The sequence below is a fragment of the Anopheles funestus genome, chromosome X, assembly GCF_943734845.2.
Source record: "Anopheles funestus chromosome X, idAnoFuneDA-416_04, whole genome shotgun sequence".
Lineage (NCBI taxonomy): Eukaryota > Metazoa > Arthropoda > Insecta > Diptera > Culicidae > Anopheles > Anopheles funestus.
Genome location: NC_064597.1, coordinates 13,134,624 through 13,150,579, shown reverse-complemented (window position 1 = coordinate 13,150,579; position 15,956 = coordinate 13,134,624). Strand labels below are relative to the sequence as shown.

At 46.0% G+C, this 15,956-nt stretch overlaps 1 protein-coding gene across 2 annotated transcripts in view; it reads right to left on the bottom strand.

The window, feature by feature from the left end:
- The window catches only part of LOC125767943 (nascent polypeptide-associated complex subunit alpha, muscle-specific form), a 100,236-nt gene that overhangs the window by 73,792 nt on the left and 10,488 nt on the right, over positions 1–15,956 (bottom strand). The window contains exons 2-5 of one of the 2 annotated variants that reach the window (XM_049434946.1): positions 9,605–10,406; positions 6,661–7,791; positions 4,939–6,468; positions 785–973 (exon numbers count right to left, since the gene is read on the bottom strand). In XM_049434946.1, the coding sequence (XP_049290903.1) occupies positions 785–973; positions 4,939–6,468; positions 6,661–6,939 (1,998 nt within the window). In that variant the 5' untranslated portion in view covers positions 6,940–7,791; positions 9,605–10,406. The remainder of the gene's footprint in view (positions 1–784; positions 974–4,938; positions 6,469–6,660; positions 7,792–9,604; positions 10,407–15,956) is intronic. The other variant, XM_049434957.1, reaches the window with a different exon arrangement.

Sequence of the window (15,956 nt, the reverse complement as noted above, 5' to 3'; positions counted from 1 at the left end):
TTTATGCGCTCAAATTAAAAAAAAAACATCTAAAAACACAATCGAAATAGATAAATTGGTTTGTTAATTTTAAATCAACTTTTCGATTTTGTTTTCCTAAACAGCTAAACACGAAGATAAGACTAAAAAAGAATATAAAAAAATTCCATTCGATTGTCCACCTGGTTTTCATTTACTTGCATTAAACACTTTTGGAAAACCGGCCTTTTCCTCCCTGTCAACCGCCCCTACCCCCCCTCCTCCTCCTCCTCCTCCTCCCTCTAGGACAGGTTGGAGGAGTGTGGTTCACTTAACGGTGTGCAAATGAGTCGTAAACATAAAAATAATCCACAACGGGGTGGGCTGCAACATTTGTGCTGCAATCGCACACCGGTGGTGTAGGAAGGGCCGCGTAGGAAAGCAAGGCTAACACTACAAATGATTATCACCGTCGTAATAATTTTGACACCGGTATGTGGGCACGTATACAACTTTATCTGGCGCTGGCTACCGGGTATGCAGCGCGATACAGCTGAGAAGGTTGGAAAATTCCCGACCTGTCTCTCAAGTACTACATCACGACGCTTCAACATCACGCGTTACGGGATGGGGTGTGTACGATTATACCTTAACCTTTTTTTTCTCTACTTTTTCCTACCGTTTCCGCTATTCTTCTAGTTTTTGTTTTTCTTAATCCAAATGTCTTCATACATGTTTCGTGTTTCACAAACATAGCGCGCCTTATCTTGACGGTTTCAGCGACATCGGACAAAACGGTGTTACGGCCTAACCTAACGCTGCTTACCTTGTCATCGTCTCCTTCGCTATCACAGATATACCCTTTACCGGAGCTGCAGCGACTGCTAGCATCGCTGAGCCGGTCTCGCGAACTGTCCGGATCCCGCTGGGCCACAGAGGACGTCGTCAGACGCTCCGAGGCGCGCCCACTGTCGTCGGACGTGCCCGGATCGATGATCGAAGATAGAGAAAGATTCTGTAAAGGAAAAGAAATGGGGAAACTAATATTACTTCTCCGAAACAGCACGCTTAATGGAAAACAAAATTGTCAAACGATTAGTCTGTCATCAAGTCATCAAACAAGCGTTTTTTAACACCTCCAAGTATTCGTGGTAAAATCGAATTATCCTTTTCTCGCTCGTTTTTGGGGGCTGTGTTTGGAGCGCCTAAAAGTATGCAATAGATTTTTGAAAATTGTCACTCAATTTCAACAACTACCTGCCGTAATCGGTCGAGAACGAAATGGAAAAACGGTGTGAAAACGGTCCCTCAATATCCCTAAGGCAATTTGCAACGTGTTTGCATACTGCCAGGGGTTTCCGGGGGAAGACTGTCGGTGTTGAATGCCATGCTTCCGGTGACTGAGTTTAATACCAGAAACAATTAATTAGCTTAATCAGTCATGCGAACCATCAACAATCTGTCAAACAGATTCTCCTCCACAGGTCACCTCCCCCTCCTCCTCATAAGTAAACCCCCACACCAAATGTTACAAATCAGTGATGGCCGCTTCACCTTCTGCTAATCGGGATCTATTAGCAAGTAATCTCTAACCAGCTAAACTTTACACCACCTTCCACGATTGTACACCATCTACTTCGCTTCGTTGATCGACGTTCGCACACCGGGGTCTGCGGCATCTATCGCAAAACCCACACAAATGCGCACGCACACGATCCGCATCATCCTTCTTGTGGCTCGCAAAAAAGGCAAAAACGGGCCCTCCCTCCTACTGCTGAAATAATCGCTATTTGCGGTTAAAGTCACGGGTCAATGAAGCTCAGCTTTCCAACCGTATATGTTGCACTTGTGACAGTTAATCTATCCCGAACTATAACCACCGTAACGCCTATCACACTGTTTTCTATTATTACAAAATGGTGTAAATGTAACGCTCAAAGGAAAAAGCACGAGAGAGAGAGAAAGAGAGAGGGAGAGAGAAGTGTGTGTATTTGCGATACCGTAATCGAGAGTATATGTAGTTTACTTTTAAAACATACTAAACACCGATTAGATGGTTGTAAAATAATAAACAAAAGGTTAGTGTGGAATTTATGGAAGTTGACAAAGCGATTGTTTATAAACACGCATACAAAGTGTCATTTGAAACATGTGTTTTTTTATCATTTAAAAATCGTGTCAGCAAAAGAATGTTCACGGTTAGTAAACGTCATGCAAATATTCCGTAGTAACAAATGTCAGATCGTACGTGACTATGCCTTTGTTAGGGTTAGTATAGATATATTAAGGACCATGACATGTGTGACTTAAGAATTTCTATAGAGTCCACTCTGATATGGAACTAATCGGACCACGAGCGTTACGAAAGAAAATCATGACGAATAAACAAATATTTCGCCCAAAAAAAAGACCCGTTCGATATCGGTTTTAACACCCCCGACGCGTCAATAAGCAGCTGTACAAGCAAATGTAAACAAAGACTGTTTTTAATTTAAAAACTAAATTACGGGCCAGCGTTAATGTCGACATTAACTGCTTAAGCGACTACGGATTTGAGCACGTTCGCTTAGAGAATGATGATATCATTTAGAGGCGAAACAGAATTAATGAGTGAAATAGTTGCTTAATGAGTGTGGCTGAGTAGAGCTATTGTGATGGAAGGCAAATATGATGGAATCGAACCAATATGTGGAAGAAAATGTGGTAACAAAATAATCCCTAGCTATCCCAGGTTCTAACCTAATTGGTTCATCTAAACTTACTTTACAAGATGGCGTCGATAATGGCGACACGATGAAATTTTGACAAATAAATTGAGTCACTTTTGCGCAACTGACAGCTGGGCGCCATATTAGTTTTGAAGCGCATACTAAGAATTCGGAACACTTTTCAAATCATAATTTAAACAGTAAATTACATTCCCACGAACAACTGCGTTCTTTGAAAGGGATTATTTCAGCTTCTGCTGCTTCTTCCCTTACAAAAACTTTGCATCGCAGAGCTACCGTGTAACGATGCTAAGTAAGCGCTTTTCCTTACCGCGAAAATCGCAATTTTTCCCCCGAAAACTTGAGATACATCCACGAATCGAAGAAGATACCGTACTGCGTGTACTGCGAATATCCACTAAAATAAACTTACGCACTGTGGTGCAGGTTGGAATAGGGAAGGAGAGACGGCGTGTTGAAAGGGGGTTGGTGCTTCGTTCGCACAAACAGCAATGTAACGGCTTCGCGGTCAATAAACAAAACCCCGACAACCACACATCATTGTCTACAGCTGTGCTCCACCCTGTGTGTACAGTGTGGTCAGCAAACGCTCATCTTCTTCGGGCGGGATTAACACACGAATTAGCACAAGGACACACTGGACATCGAACGAAGATATGTGTTGAATGCGTAGATGAGAGGCGTAGAGCGAGACGAATGCAGCAGCTCGGACGGTGAAAAGTACAAAGTAACGCACTAAAAGTTATTACAAAACGTTACGCGAAACGGGAATATGTATATTCCCTCGCACCGGTATTCATCTCCAGCAATACCAAATTTCTGAATCACTGGTGGGGAGAATTTAGTGATGCAAGTTGCCATTTCTCATCCAACTTCCCGTCCGGGGCGGGGGGGAAAGGGACGGGCCCCCGGGACACAATTGTCCCGCGGTGAAGATTATTGTTTTATTTTAACGATCCCGCGCGCGTTTGTTTACTGAACTGTTATAAACATCCATAAAATATTATTGCTCTGCCGTTCGGTTTGAGCGAACGTAAACATCGTACCGCACGCGGGTAGACGGTGCCGATGAGCAACATTGACAGCTTGACACGTTTTTAGTGTCGTTACAGGAAGGCAGGGGACGGAGCCGGTGAGGTGTGTAACCTATCCTCACCGTACAGTGGATTATTTTCCCAAGCGTTTGTTGCGAGGGAACTGCATGCAATGGTGAAGATACGCCGGTGGAGTCACGAACTCCAAAAACGTTCTGTAGTCACTGCTGTGGGTGGTAGCGTACGTACGGGGTGTGATATACTCATGCGAGCTAAATATACATATCGCATTCGTGCTCCAAACTTGGTTTGACTGGTTTGAAACAAACCATCTGATACAGCATCTCAGCAGTTGCTATGGTTTAAAGCCATTTTTTGGACAACGAGTTTTACATGGCATCAGTGTTGTACTGCTGAGACATTTTTTAATGATGTCCAAAAGCACATTACTACTCCAATCGTAATCAAAACCATCTTGTTGGGATTAGTTCTGCCTCATATAGGGTTTGACTAGTTCCTCAAGGTTTGACTAGAGTTTCCATAAAAAGAAGCGAAATCGAAAGCGTTACCTTATCAGTCTGTAGGTTAGGATACTCTTTTGGGATACAAAGGCACATTGAGGATATTGGATGCTTCCACCCATAACATCCTCAATAAGCATTGAATTGTGATCTAGTAAGAACTGTGAAACGTCGACCAGAAAGGACACAACATACATGAGGTTGTTAAGAATTCCTGCAGACAGGAATCGGAATGACTCCGACAGAGGTTGGGGATCGAGTCTCGAATCCGATCGAATTGATAGAACTCGACCGGACTCATCTGGACCCATCCGGACTCATCCGGAATCAATCGGATCCATTCGGACTCATCTGGAGTCGTTCGAGCTCGAAGTCGACCGGACTCACCGGATTTTGATTTTTAGTCGGAGTCGGAATCAATTTTTCATACGCGGAGTCGGAGTGGAATCGTAGATCCGGATTTTGATTATAGTCGGAGTCGGAATCAATTTTTCATACGCGGAGTCGGAGTGGAATCGTAGATCCGGATTTTGATTATAGTCGGAGTCGGAATCAATTTTTCATACGCGGAGTCGGAGTGGAATCGTAGATTACTCATCACAACACTAAGGTTGTTATGTTTTGTTAGTGTGGTAGATGTCGTCATTCGTACGTATGTGGAGTCGAGTGCCTGTATTATCTGTAACGTATACTTACATGTACCGCTGATAAATGATGGTTATGTTGATGGTGCTGTTGATGGTGAGGATGATGTTGAAGATGAGGCGACTGCTGTTGTTGCTGCTGTTGATGATGAAGATGGTGGCTTTGTTGCTGCTGCTGCTGCTGCTGCTGGTGATGATGATGCGGATGATGAAGTTGATGGTGGTTTGGATGATGTGTGTTCATGGTACCGCCGGTACTGCTGCTCAGTGTACCACTGGTGGTATTGCTGGCAGTACTGTTGTTGCTACTACTCCTGCTGTTGCTGATACCGTTCGTGCTGTTACCGGTCGGCGGTACACCGGCACCGTTCGCCGCACTACCGTTAACGTTTCGACGCGGCGGACCATTCGCAATAATGGCGGCAATGGTGAGATTATTTAGAGAACAGATGTTACTATGGTTTTTACTACTGCTGTTCATATTGATACTACTACCACTAGCCGGTACACTACTACTGCTGTTTCGATTGTTGCTGTTGGCAACCCTAACGCTGCTGCTGCTACTGTTACCACTGCTGCTGCTGCTACTGCTGCTGCTACTGTTACTACTACTGCTGCTACTCCGATTGTTGGCGTTACCGGGCGTTACGGTCACACTGTTCTGCCCATTGCCTGCGGACATTGCACCAGCCGTGCCCGGATCACCATTGACACCGTTACTGTTGGTGACACTAGCACCGGTATTGCTAGCGTTATTCCCCGTACCGTCACCACCGGCAGCCGTTACACCCGGCACACTGCCATTGCTAACCACATGATGGTTGTGGTGTGCGTGATGGTGAACTGATGCGAACGGTTGCTGTTGCTGCTGTTGTTGCTGCTGCTGTTGCTGCTGCTGTGGCGAATGTTGCTGTTGCGGCTGGTGGTTGTGGTTCCGGCTGTTATGATGGTGCGGGTGAAGATGATTGTGGATCCCGTGGTTATGGTGCCCGTGGCTGTTGTGGAGGTGATTGTGATGATTGGTCCCGGCACCGGTGGTACCGCCATTCGCCGGCATCAGCGTCATATCGCCGCTGGTGCTACGCGCCGTTGATCCCCGGTCAACGCCCACACCGACACCCACCGTATTACACGGTGGACTGGAGTTGTGCAGCATCATACCATCGCCATTCGGTGTGCGTTCGGTAACGCTACCCGTTGGACCCACCACACCATGATGAAGGTGATGCTGCTGCTGCTGTTGCTGCAGGTGATGTAGCTGATGGTGGGTACTGTTCACCGGCGACCATTCACCACCGTTTGCATTGCTCACTATACCTCCGCCGCCGACTCCACCACCCGCACCAGCCGTACCGGTGGCGCCACCTGTGGTGACGGTTGCGGAATGGTTCTCACTATTGTTAATGCTGTTGTTATTTTTGTTCGTCACCGGTACACCACCGCTGACGGATTTGTCCGACAGCTTCGACGGTGTGGTGTCGATTATTTTCGGTGGCTTCTCCTCCGGCACCATCACAGTTGTCAGTTCCACGATCGACGACAATCGCTTCTCATTGCGCTTGTTGGCGACCTTTATCGCAAACTGCAATATAAAAACGGGAGAAAAAGGATATGCGGTTATTAGTGAGAGCATGTAAAACATCAACATCGGGACAATTCTAGGTGCATAGAATTTAGATTTAGACCGTTTGGCGTGAGCGAAAAGTTCATCCATCACTAAATTCTATAACTCCTAACTGCGTATGGGTGTTCTGGTGAAGATGTCACGACCTACCTCAATATCTTCGTACGTCTTGAACGCGAGGATCGCAAACCCATCGATAATATCCTCCTCGAGCACGGGCGATGGTTCCTTCTCTTTGCGCTTCCGCCGGACGGGTGGCCGGTGCGGTTTCTCTCTACTTATCGGCCCACTGTCGTCGTCCGCACTGTCGTCCGGATCTCGGTTGCCGGTACCGTCCGCGGCCGCATCCTTGTCCCGTTCGGCGATCATACGTTGGGCCCGCTCCCGTCGTTTGTTGCGCTGCTTGCACTGCTTCACATGTATCTCCATCGCTGCTCGTTTCAACCCCGGCGACACTGCATTCTAGGTGCTTTGGTGGGTGTGTTGGGGATGGCGCACGACAGCAGACAGTGTGACGGCGCACCGTGCCACTCCTGAACGGTGACAGACGTGGCGTTCGTTTCGGGACGCTTCGGCCACCCGTTGCGAGGTGTGTTGAAGCGGACGCACGACAGTGTTGCCGACCGGTCAGCAGTGCTGTCGACTCCCCACAGCACAGTGGTGCCACGTGTGTTGCAGTAGCCGCAGGGAGGTGTCGCCCCTTTCACTGGTGCACCACACAACGACGACGGCGGCGGCGGCGGCGGCGACGGCGACGACGGCGACGAGGACGACTGGCGGCAGTCCAACAACCGCACGCACATAGGTACCCGCGCCGCGTGCGTACACACACACACACACTAACCGCAGTTACACTAGCCGCAAAAACGGAACCGGAAACGAACGGAAGCACGCGCCGCGAACTCCGGACATACGCGAATCGATACCGAAAAGGGTAAAACAAATAAGACCGAAACCGACCGAAAGGAAGAAGAAGAAGAAAAACTTATTCACCACCAACAAAACGTCACACGTTTCTTTGACGTTTGTTTTATTTATTTTTTTTTCCTTCGATAACACTTTTTGTACTTATTTTCTTGCTGCTTTTTCTGCTTTATTCACTTTTTTTTTAAAAACACACCACTTATATTATCGCACACACACACACATACACACAGCCACGATACAGTCATGGAACGTGTCTGGGCTTTCCTTGTGTGTTGGGGTATTTATTTTCTGCTTCTTTCTAATGGAGAGACAGGCACGCTGCAGAATAGAAGGACACCTGCGCACACAGCTTCACTGCACGTGCACAGTAACGCGGATCAGTAAGGTTAGCTACGGTTAGAACAGCACATTCGTTCCATGGCCGACACATTACGAAATGGCTGTGAACAGTGCACTTCACTGTTCAGGATTATTGTGAAGTGACAGCTGTTGGTAGAAGGCCTGACCTGCCACCGTTTTGTTTCTTCTTTCTTTCTTTCCTGCAACCACACACCACTTTAACAAACACACATTACAAGGCGAGCGCGCGCGCGCACGAACGCACACACACCGTATGTGGCGTACCATACACGCATAACAAACGCACAAACACTTACACCACCGTGTGCTGTGTAACGATAAGAGCGGGCTGGCTTTGATTTTGGAGAAACACTTTCACCCATGTGAACGGATTTGCAACACTGGCACGCACAAGGCTGGCAAGGGGGCTCCTAAGAAGCGTTAGTCACATTGATAGGTTGATTGTGGTGGTCCGGTTTTGTCGGTGTGGTAGCAGCCCAGCAGCATCACAGGCCGAAAGATATTGGACGCGTATTTTCCATTGTTGTGGTACTACATTGTTGAAGATGGCAAGATGAAAATGATAGCGCTGATGGCAAAAGGATAACATTGCGATTTTGCTTCACACAAACACACAGATACGGGCGCGCATACCGGTCGCACTAGCACAGTGAAGCGGAGACATGCAGAGACAAACCACAAGACGACGACGACCGACGTACACCACCTGCGTGTGGTAAATCGATCGAAGGAATGGTGTAAAAGCAACCGAAGGAACGAACCGGGACGGACGAAGGAGGAGCAAATAAACAAACAAGCGTCCGCAAATCCACCCACACACATACACGCGTGGTCGCACACTGCCACACACACACACACATGCCACACACCACCAGCGTCCGAAATCCAATTGGAGATTGCGCAACACAACATGCTACATATTCTTGCTAATAAAAAAAAGCACACACACACACACACACACAAACATACGCGTTACAATGCACAATGTACACGGTGTATGTACACCATTTGCCACACTTTTGCTGCTCTATGTTCCGGTGTGGTGTGCGTTTATGGTGCTAATGCCCGGTACTGGACGCTGTGTGTGGTGCCGTATAAGTATACGCGAGAAGAATTCTGTTGCCCTTTTTCCTTTAAGTTTACATTTGCTCTTCCGCTACCCTCCAACAAATCCATCCCTTCTCTCTCCCCGCTTTCCACCCGCCCCCCACCCCTACGAAGGCTTCATTTTCTTTTTGGGGAAAAAAACATCTCACCAGAAACACAGCAAGAATCCGTATCCGTTTGTTCGTGTGTGTGTTTTTGGGTGTAATGTGAATATTTATAGCTTTGTGTGGTACATCTCGATGTACGTGTGCCATACTGTGCGCCCACCAGTGCGCACACGTGTGCCCGATACAACGCAAAGCGCTTCACCGTAAAGTACCCAAACGCAACAACAACAAAAAAACGCAATTTTTTCTCACCAGACCTGTGGCGAGACCGAGACACGTCAATAATTACACGACAGCACAGGGGCCAGCTTACATGGGCCAGAATGCACACACGCACGCAACACTCATACGGTGTCAACGTTGGGGTTGGTACGCGCATCCTACACAACGGGGTGGAAAAATGAAAATGCAAACTTGCTCCCCTCCCCCCGACGAAAATGCCAACGGTGTGCCAAGCCGAAGCAAAAAAGCGTGATAATATTTTGTCTTGCACACACCATCTCACACCGGACAAAGAAAAACCCCACAACACATCAGGTAGCACTACTGATCGACTATAAATTAAATGAAAAAACAACAAAAAATCAACTAACTGTACGATGTAGGGTCCGAAATACGAAAAAACAAAACCGGGAGGAAAACGCACACGTTTCGCGTTTAATGTTTGTCCGTCATTTGCACTCACACTCCACTCAAACGCACGCGATATCTCACTGTCGCGCTCGGAGGCCGCTTCCTCTCACGAGAGATACACAGAATTCGCTCACGCCTCCAACACTCAGGCGCTCGGTTGTCTCTTTCCCACACGCATCTATTTCTGGCTACTGTCAAAATATTTTGTATGTGGTTCTCCCCTCCTCCCTTCCCCACACACACACACTAGACTCCGGCCGTTATTTTGACAGTTTACGACCCAGAGAGCGTGAGTGGCGGCGTTACAGAATGACACAAAACGAAACAACAACAACAACGTTCAACCGTACGCTGCACGCACGTTTGAAACTCTGTCCGTGTGTGTGTGCGTGCCAATGTGTATGTGTTTGTTAGCGCTTGTTTCACTCGTACGCTATCCTTCTCTTTCCTCCTTGATCAATTTGGCTATTGCGCACAGTGCGAGTGTTTGTGGTGTTTTTAAGCGTAACGCACACTACGGTGTACATTCATCGAACACACAAACACGCGCTGTCTTGTTTTCGCAAGTGTGATGCTGTCTCTGTTGCACTGCCGGTTTATCACCGTTTTCCCCCCCCTGACGGTGATGATGCTGATGCGTTCCGTGGCGCTTGCAATCGATTATTCGCCCAAAGTTTGCCGAACCGCTCAGCCGCGTGTATGTTGTTTACGTTCGTCGTGTACTGTCAACTGGCGCCATTGTTTTGCGGTGCAATTGTTTAGCTGCAAGAAAGAAAAGAAACGTATATTACTATTAGTTTTCTGAGAATATTAAGAAGTGTTAATTATGGATAGCTTTCACTCACTGCCTCAAATCGTCTTGTTAGTACAATGAATGACAGTGATATTATAAAATGGGTTTAAAATTGGACAATTTTGGGTTAGTTGGACCGGACTGAAATACTACTTGTGCTAACTGAACACTTTCAAGTACTTCAATTCCCAAAACGTCAAATTATCCGTCACATCAAATAGAGTATTCTGTATGGAGGAGTTCCAACCTTCAACCTGTCGAGTTAATATCTTCTTCTTCTTGGCTTTTAACGACCTTACAGGTCACGCCAGCCATTTTTGGCTTACTAGACTTACAGGGTTTTTCTATTCAGTTTAGACTAGCCGCACACTTTTTCCTACTCGGCGCATTTGATTATTAGCAAGTAGCATGTTTGTTTGCCTACCTGCGTCAAAAATCAAGTGCGCAGAGTAGGAAAAAGTGTGCGGCTAGTCTAAACTGAATAGAAAAACCCTGTATTTTACCACGTAGCCGGATAGTCAGTCCTTGCTACGGGGCGGACGCTCCGGATGGGATTTGAACCCGGTCCTGCCGTGTGAACCGCCGCCGTTTATCACATGCACCACCGGGCCGCCCATAATAATCGAGTTAATATAATACCACTATTATAAAAATAACACCAACATAGTTCTTATAATAAAGCTTCCATTTTTCCAAAACGATCCAACCGAATCAAACCGACCAACAAAAAAAACGTCTTCACAAATACAGCCTCTTAAGGCTCAAGGTGTCAACGGCTTAATGTGACACACAAACATCGCGCTCTAGCAGCAAGACAAAGACAATAAATGTTCTCTTTCAATTGAAAGACCCTTAAGAGAAATCATTCAGATGCATCGAGCTGCTAATGCAGTCTGAAAGTATAATGACATTGAATTTTAACTACGCAGAAAAAAACACCCATTTTGCGTTTTAAAAAATAGGTCACTGTAGTGAGTGACCACCTCATTGCATCTATGATTTGTGTAACAACTGTTGGTGTTGTAGCCAACATCTTGACCGCAATGTGTAGCTTTTTATGACAACTTTTGACATTTCTGTTCGCTTCATCTTCAACACTAATAATCTCGCATAAAAGCATCCTCGTGGGAGCTGTGGTGGGGTAGCAACAACGCAAAAAAAAGTAACCTAACCGAGACGAGAACGATCACCAAAGCGTGCGAAATAAAACAAAATATATATACATATATATGCCATATAACCACGGCGAGACGGTAAAGGATGCGCGAAACCTACCACCGACGAATATATTGACCGGTCAATGAACGCCACAGTCGCCCGTGGAGGCACTCCGTTTCGGAAGGCAAGTGAACTTGGTGGGTGCGTACGTTGAGCGAGAACATTAAGGGTTGCCTCTCTGCTTCAGAGCAGAGATGCTCCATCAGACTGACTTCTCTGCACCATTCTTACCGAACCATTGGCTCTCTCTCTCTCTCTTTCTCTCCTTTTCTCCCCCCTTTCTGTATCCATCGATGCATACACACAAGTATACAAATGTACAGCCTGATACACACAGACAAATAACTACTAAGGAAGGAAATCTGCTTGAATCGCAAAAAAAAAGTGGAGAAAAATCCCTTTCGCTCAAGATCCCCCACAACCCACCCTTTCCAGGTCGCTCCAAAAACGGCGATCACCCATCCACGACTGGTTCCATCGCGACTCTTCCCTTCGGTTCGTTTCTTCTGGCAGGCTGCCGAGATTCGTGCCACATGGTACTGTTTCATTCGCTCTACCGCACGTCCACAGCATCGTCACGGGCATCGAGACATCGACCAAGTGGGTGGTGGGAGCACGAGGAATGCCTTCTCCTAGTTGGGATGCCCTTTTAAGCGATCGTTCCCTTGCTCCGCATGAATTGCCCGCGGGGAGCCAATATACCCCCAATCCGATGTCTGCGCCCGTTCGACCACCGAACAGCAAACTCCATGTCAAGCGTTCCCCAAACCCTGAGGTCCCCAAGGTACGGTGGTGTTGCGGTCGGTTGATCTCATTCCGCTTCGGTTGACAAGGTTATGGAGCTAGCAGTGTATCTCTCTCTCTCTATCTCTCCACCTCTCTGTTTTTATTTTATCCATCTCTTTCGTTCTCTATCTGGCATCCTCTTCATTCGGTATGTGTGCGTTGATGGTGAAGGTATGTTGCGAAGAACCACCAACAGAGAAAAACCAATAGAACCCCTCTGTTACCAGCGCACCACATCATCAAACCCATTATCCGGCCCTTAATCGGCAAATTCTTCCAGCAAAACTAAAGGTTTTGCGTGTTGCGCGCCTTGCCTTCGATCGACGTGTACGTTCTCGTCAGACAATTCCTCTTATTTTATGTTCAGCTGTGTTTTCGCTGATTGCTCGCTTAGCAATTATTTTCGTCTCCACTTTTCGAAAGGCTTTACGTCCGGATCAGGACTACAGGGAAGACATACCGGCCTCGATGATGAGACGCTAACACACACTCACCTGCTGCTGGCTCTACGTTATTTCCGTTCTTTACGTTTACCCTTTCCGTTTGTGGTTCGTCCACGTTTTGCAAACACATTCTTCATCCTCTCATCACATTGTTAGAATTCTTCGTTTGGATTTGGGAATTCATTCGCCGAGTAGATTGGCTGTATAGCTTCAACTCTTCGCCGTTGACTAATGAAGATCAGAATGCTGATCATTGGTTGCTTTCGAACGTACGTCTTGGTGAAGCTGTGTCATTTGCATTCTAACGCTCCTGCCGTTTCGCTTTCGCGTTGCTAGAGAACTGTCAATAAAACGCTCAAACGTTGACGTTCGAGCTGACGTTGGTACTCAAGAACTCAAACGACGTACCATCCTAGTGACAGATTTAGAAGATTAGAACGCATGGCATCTTGGATCAGAGTTGAGTACCTGCCCATCTAGAGCGTTTGATGGATTGAGACCACCAAGATCCAAGAAATCCACCAACCCACAAAACGGCAACCAACAGAGCTTTAAACGAGACAACAACCTAAAACAACGGACAACTTGTTCCGCATCGAGAAGAAGAAGTACGTGGGGTATAAAAAAACGGCAGGAGAAACCCAAGGGATAAGTTGCCGAGAAGTCACGGGATGTGCGCCTGCGTGTCGTTCGGCCAAACTCTTTCAAACCAAGCACACGGGACACAGAGACATACACACGCAAAACAGCATGTTCCAGGCAGGCGGAGAACATCAGGGATGATAATTTCATTTGCATACTGACGAGCGTGTTCGTGGCTGGCAGCGCTCCAGGTTATATGTTTGCCCATAACGTTTCCTTTCCCGTGAGTCGGTTACAGGAGAGATGATGCAAGTGCATCTCCCAACGCTCAATGGACGTTTTGTTGTTTTTTGCTCTTTCTTTTTTTTTGTTTCGCCCAGAACCAAACAGCAGTACATTATCAACATCGTGCGGACCAGCAGCAGGAGCAACGCGCCACATAATGCTCTTTGTCGAACATCGAGCATACCGGAGGAGTACAGGATTGCTGATGAAGGATGACTATGCGATATCTGCTGCGAGCATCACTATCGATTCGACACACAGCGTGTGTTAAGGTGTATCTATTCCGCAATGTGTCTGAATCTGACTTCCGAAACAATGAGCATATACAAGAAAACGGAAGTCTCGGAAGGATTTCTCTGTGGGGTTATACCGGCATTGCGAGTATTGATACCGTTTACAATATATGACAGTAACAGCGATTTTCTTAATCTGTTTGGATCTGTTTCCGCTCTAAAAGAGATGCACAAAACATATTAAATGCCATCACATTCCATACAGTAGCTAGTGTATTCTAGATCTTGAGAAAACATTTCGTTTGGTTGGGCATTAAAACGGTGTGGTAAGTTTACCAAACTAATCTTCACCATCAGTTACTTCTACATTGGGAACTCCAGTGTACGAAGGTCCTAATCTGGTGTTAGATTTAACACTAGAACTACCAAGCGTTTAAAGCGTTTTTCGTTTGTGGTTAATTTTTAAACAATTTCGAAGAGTTGGAATATATTTTATTGTTTATTGGAGATCGTACGATCGAATATGTATGTGAAACTCATGTTTCACCTACCTTAGAATTGTTTAACCCTAAAAAATTATGTGATGAAAATGAAGCGTTCCAGTCAAAATGACTGGTCCGGTAGTTCTAGTGTTCCACACACTTCCACCACAAAGAATGTGGTGGATCTAGTATTACCTGGAATGCCCTCGTGTATATGCACCAGTGGCACAAAACGCTTCAAATTTTCGACTCCACTCTATGCTGAATTAAAGTATCAAACGAAGTTTTTTCACCACGAAGTGACCTGGAAGGGGCGGCTCTGTGGTGCATATGATAAACGGCGGCCGTCCACACGGCAGGACCGGGTTCAAATCCCATCCGGACCGTCTCCGCGTAGCAAGGACTGACTATCCGGGTACGTGGTAAAATAAGTCTAGTAAGCCAGAAATGGCCGGCGTGACCTGTAAGGTCGTTAAAAGCCAAGAAGAGAGAGAGAGAGAGAGACATTACCACAGGTGTTAAGGTGAACATTCATGTCAACAAGGCAAAGCGAACGTGGAAGTGCTTGGCTGTACAGTTAGAGATCGAAGCCCAATGAAAAGCACCACGGTGAAAAACGTCAAAAAGTTGAGTCGAACCAGGACTGCTAACCGGTAGCAGTTACGACTCACCATGTATGGAGTTGTCAAAATTTTCGACCCGCCGAAACTGAGTTGAAAATTTGAATTTGAAGCGTTTTGTGCCACTGTTGTGGTTAAATATTTTCTAAAAGCTTCGTAGATAGGAAGTAAACTCTTTTTCCTCTAGAAGAAGACTAACAATGTAAATTTTTTTGAAACAATCTAGAAGACATCGAGCTTTGATTTGACACCTGTCTTACGATATCAAGTAAAACAAAACCAACAACTTTTATAAAGTATTTGTTTCCTTTTCTAAAATGTAATGCATGATTAGAATAACTAAACTTGTTAGCTTATCTCGTTGAGTAGGTACTACTTATGGAACTAGGACTTGGAAGGAAAAGAATCTAACCTTAAATTTACACTTTAATCTGCCCTGTCTTGTAGTAGAATGTGTTGTGAGCCTTCCCACCAAAGATTCCACTCTATATCCATTGCTTAACCCGGTTAGTTGCAAAACACTTAATATCGCACAAAAAAAAACAACACAACTGACAGTAGGGTTAATGTAAATAATAACATGAGCTTACTTTGACAGAACGCATAAGCACCCGCTATCGTGGTGTTAAATGATTCATCTGCTGTACTGGTGTGTACAGTACAGCCTACCTTCAAGATAGTTAGTAAACAGATAATAACGAGCAACAGAAGAAAAGAGAAATCGAACTGCAGATAAAATTACGCATATAAAAGTGAGATGCATGACCGCATCGGTCGTGTGCTTTTATGCTGTTTAAATTGCATCTCTCTTTCTTTTCTTTTTCTAAGCGCCACCTGGTTAAAGCCACTGTGTGTGCAATAAACAACGTG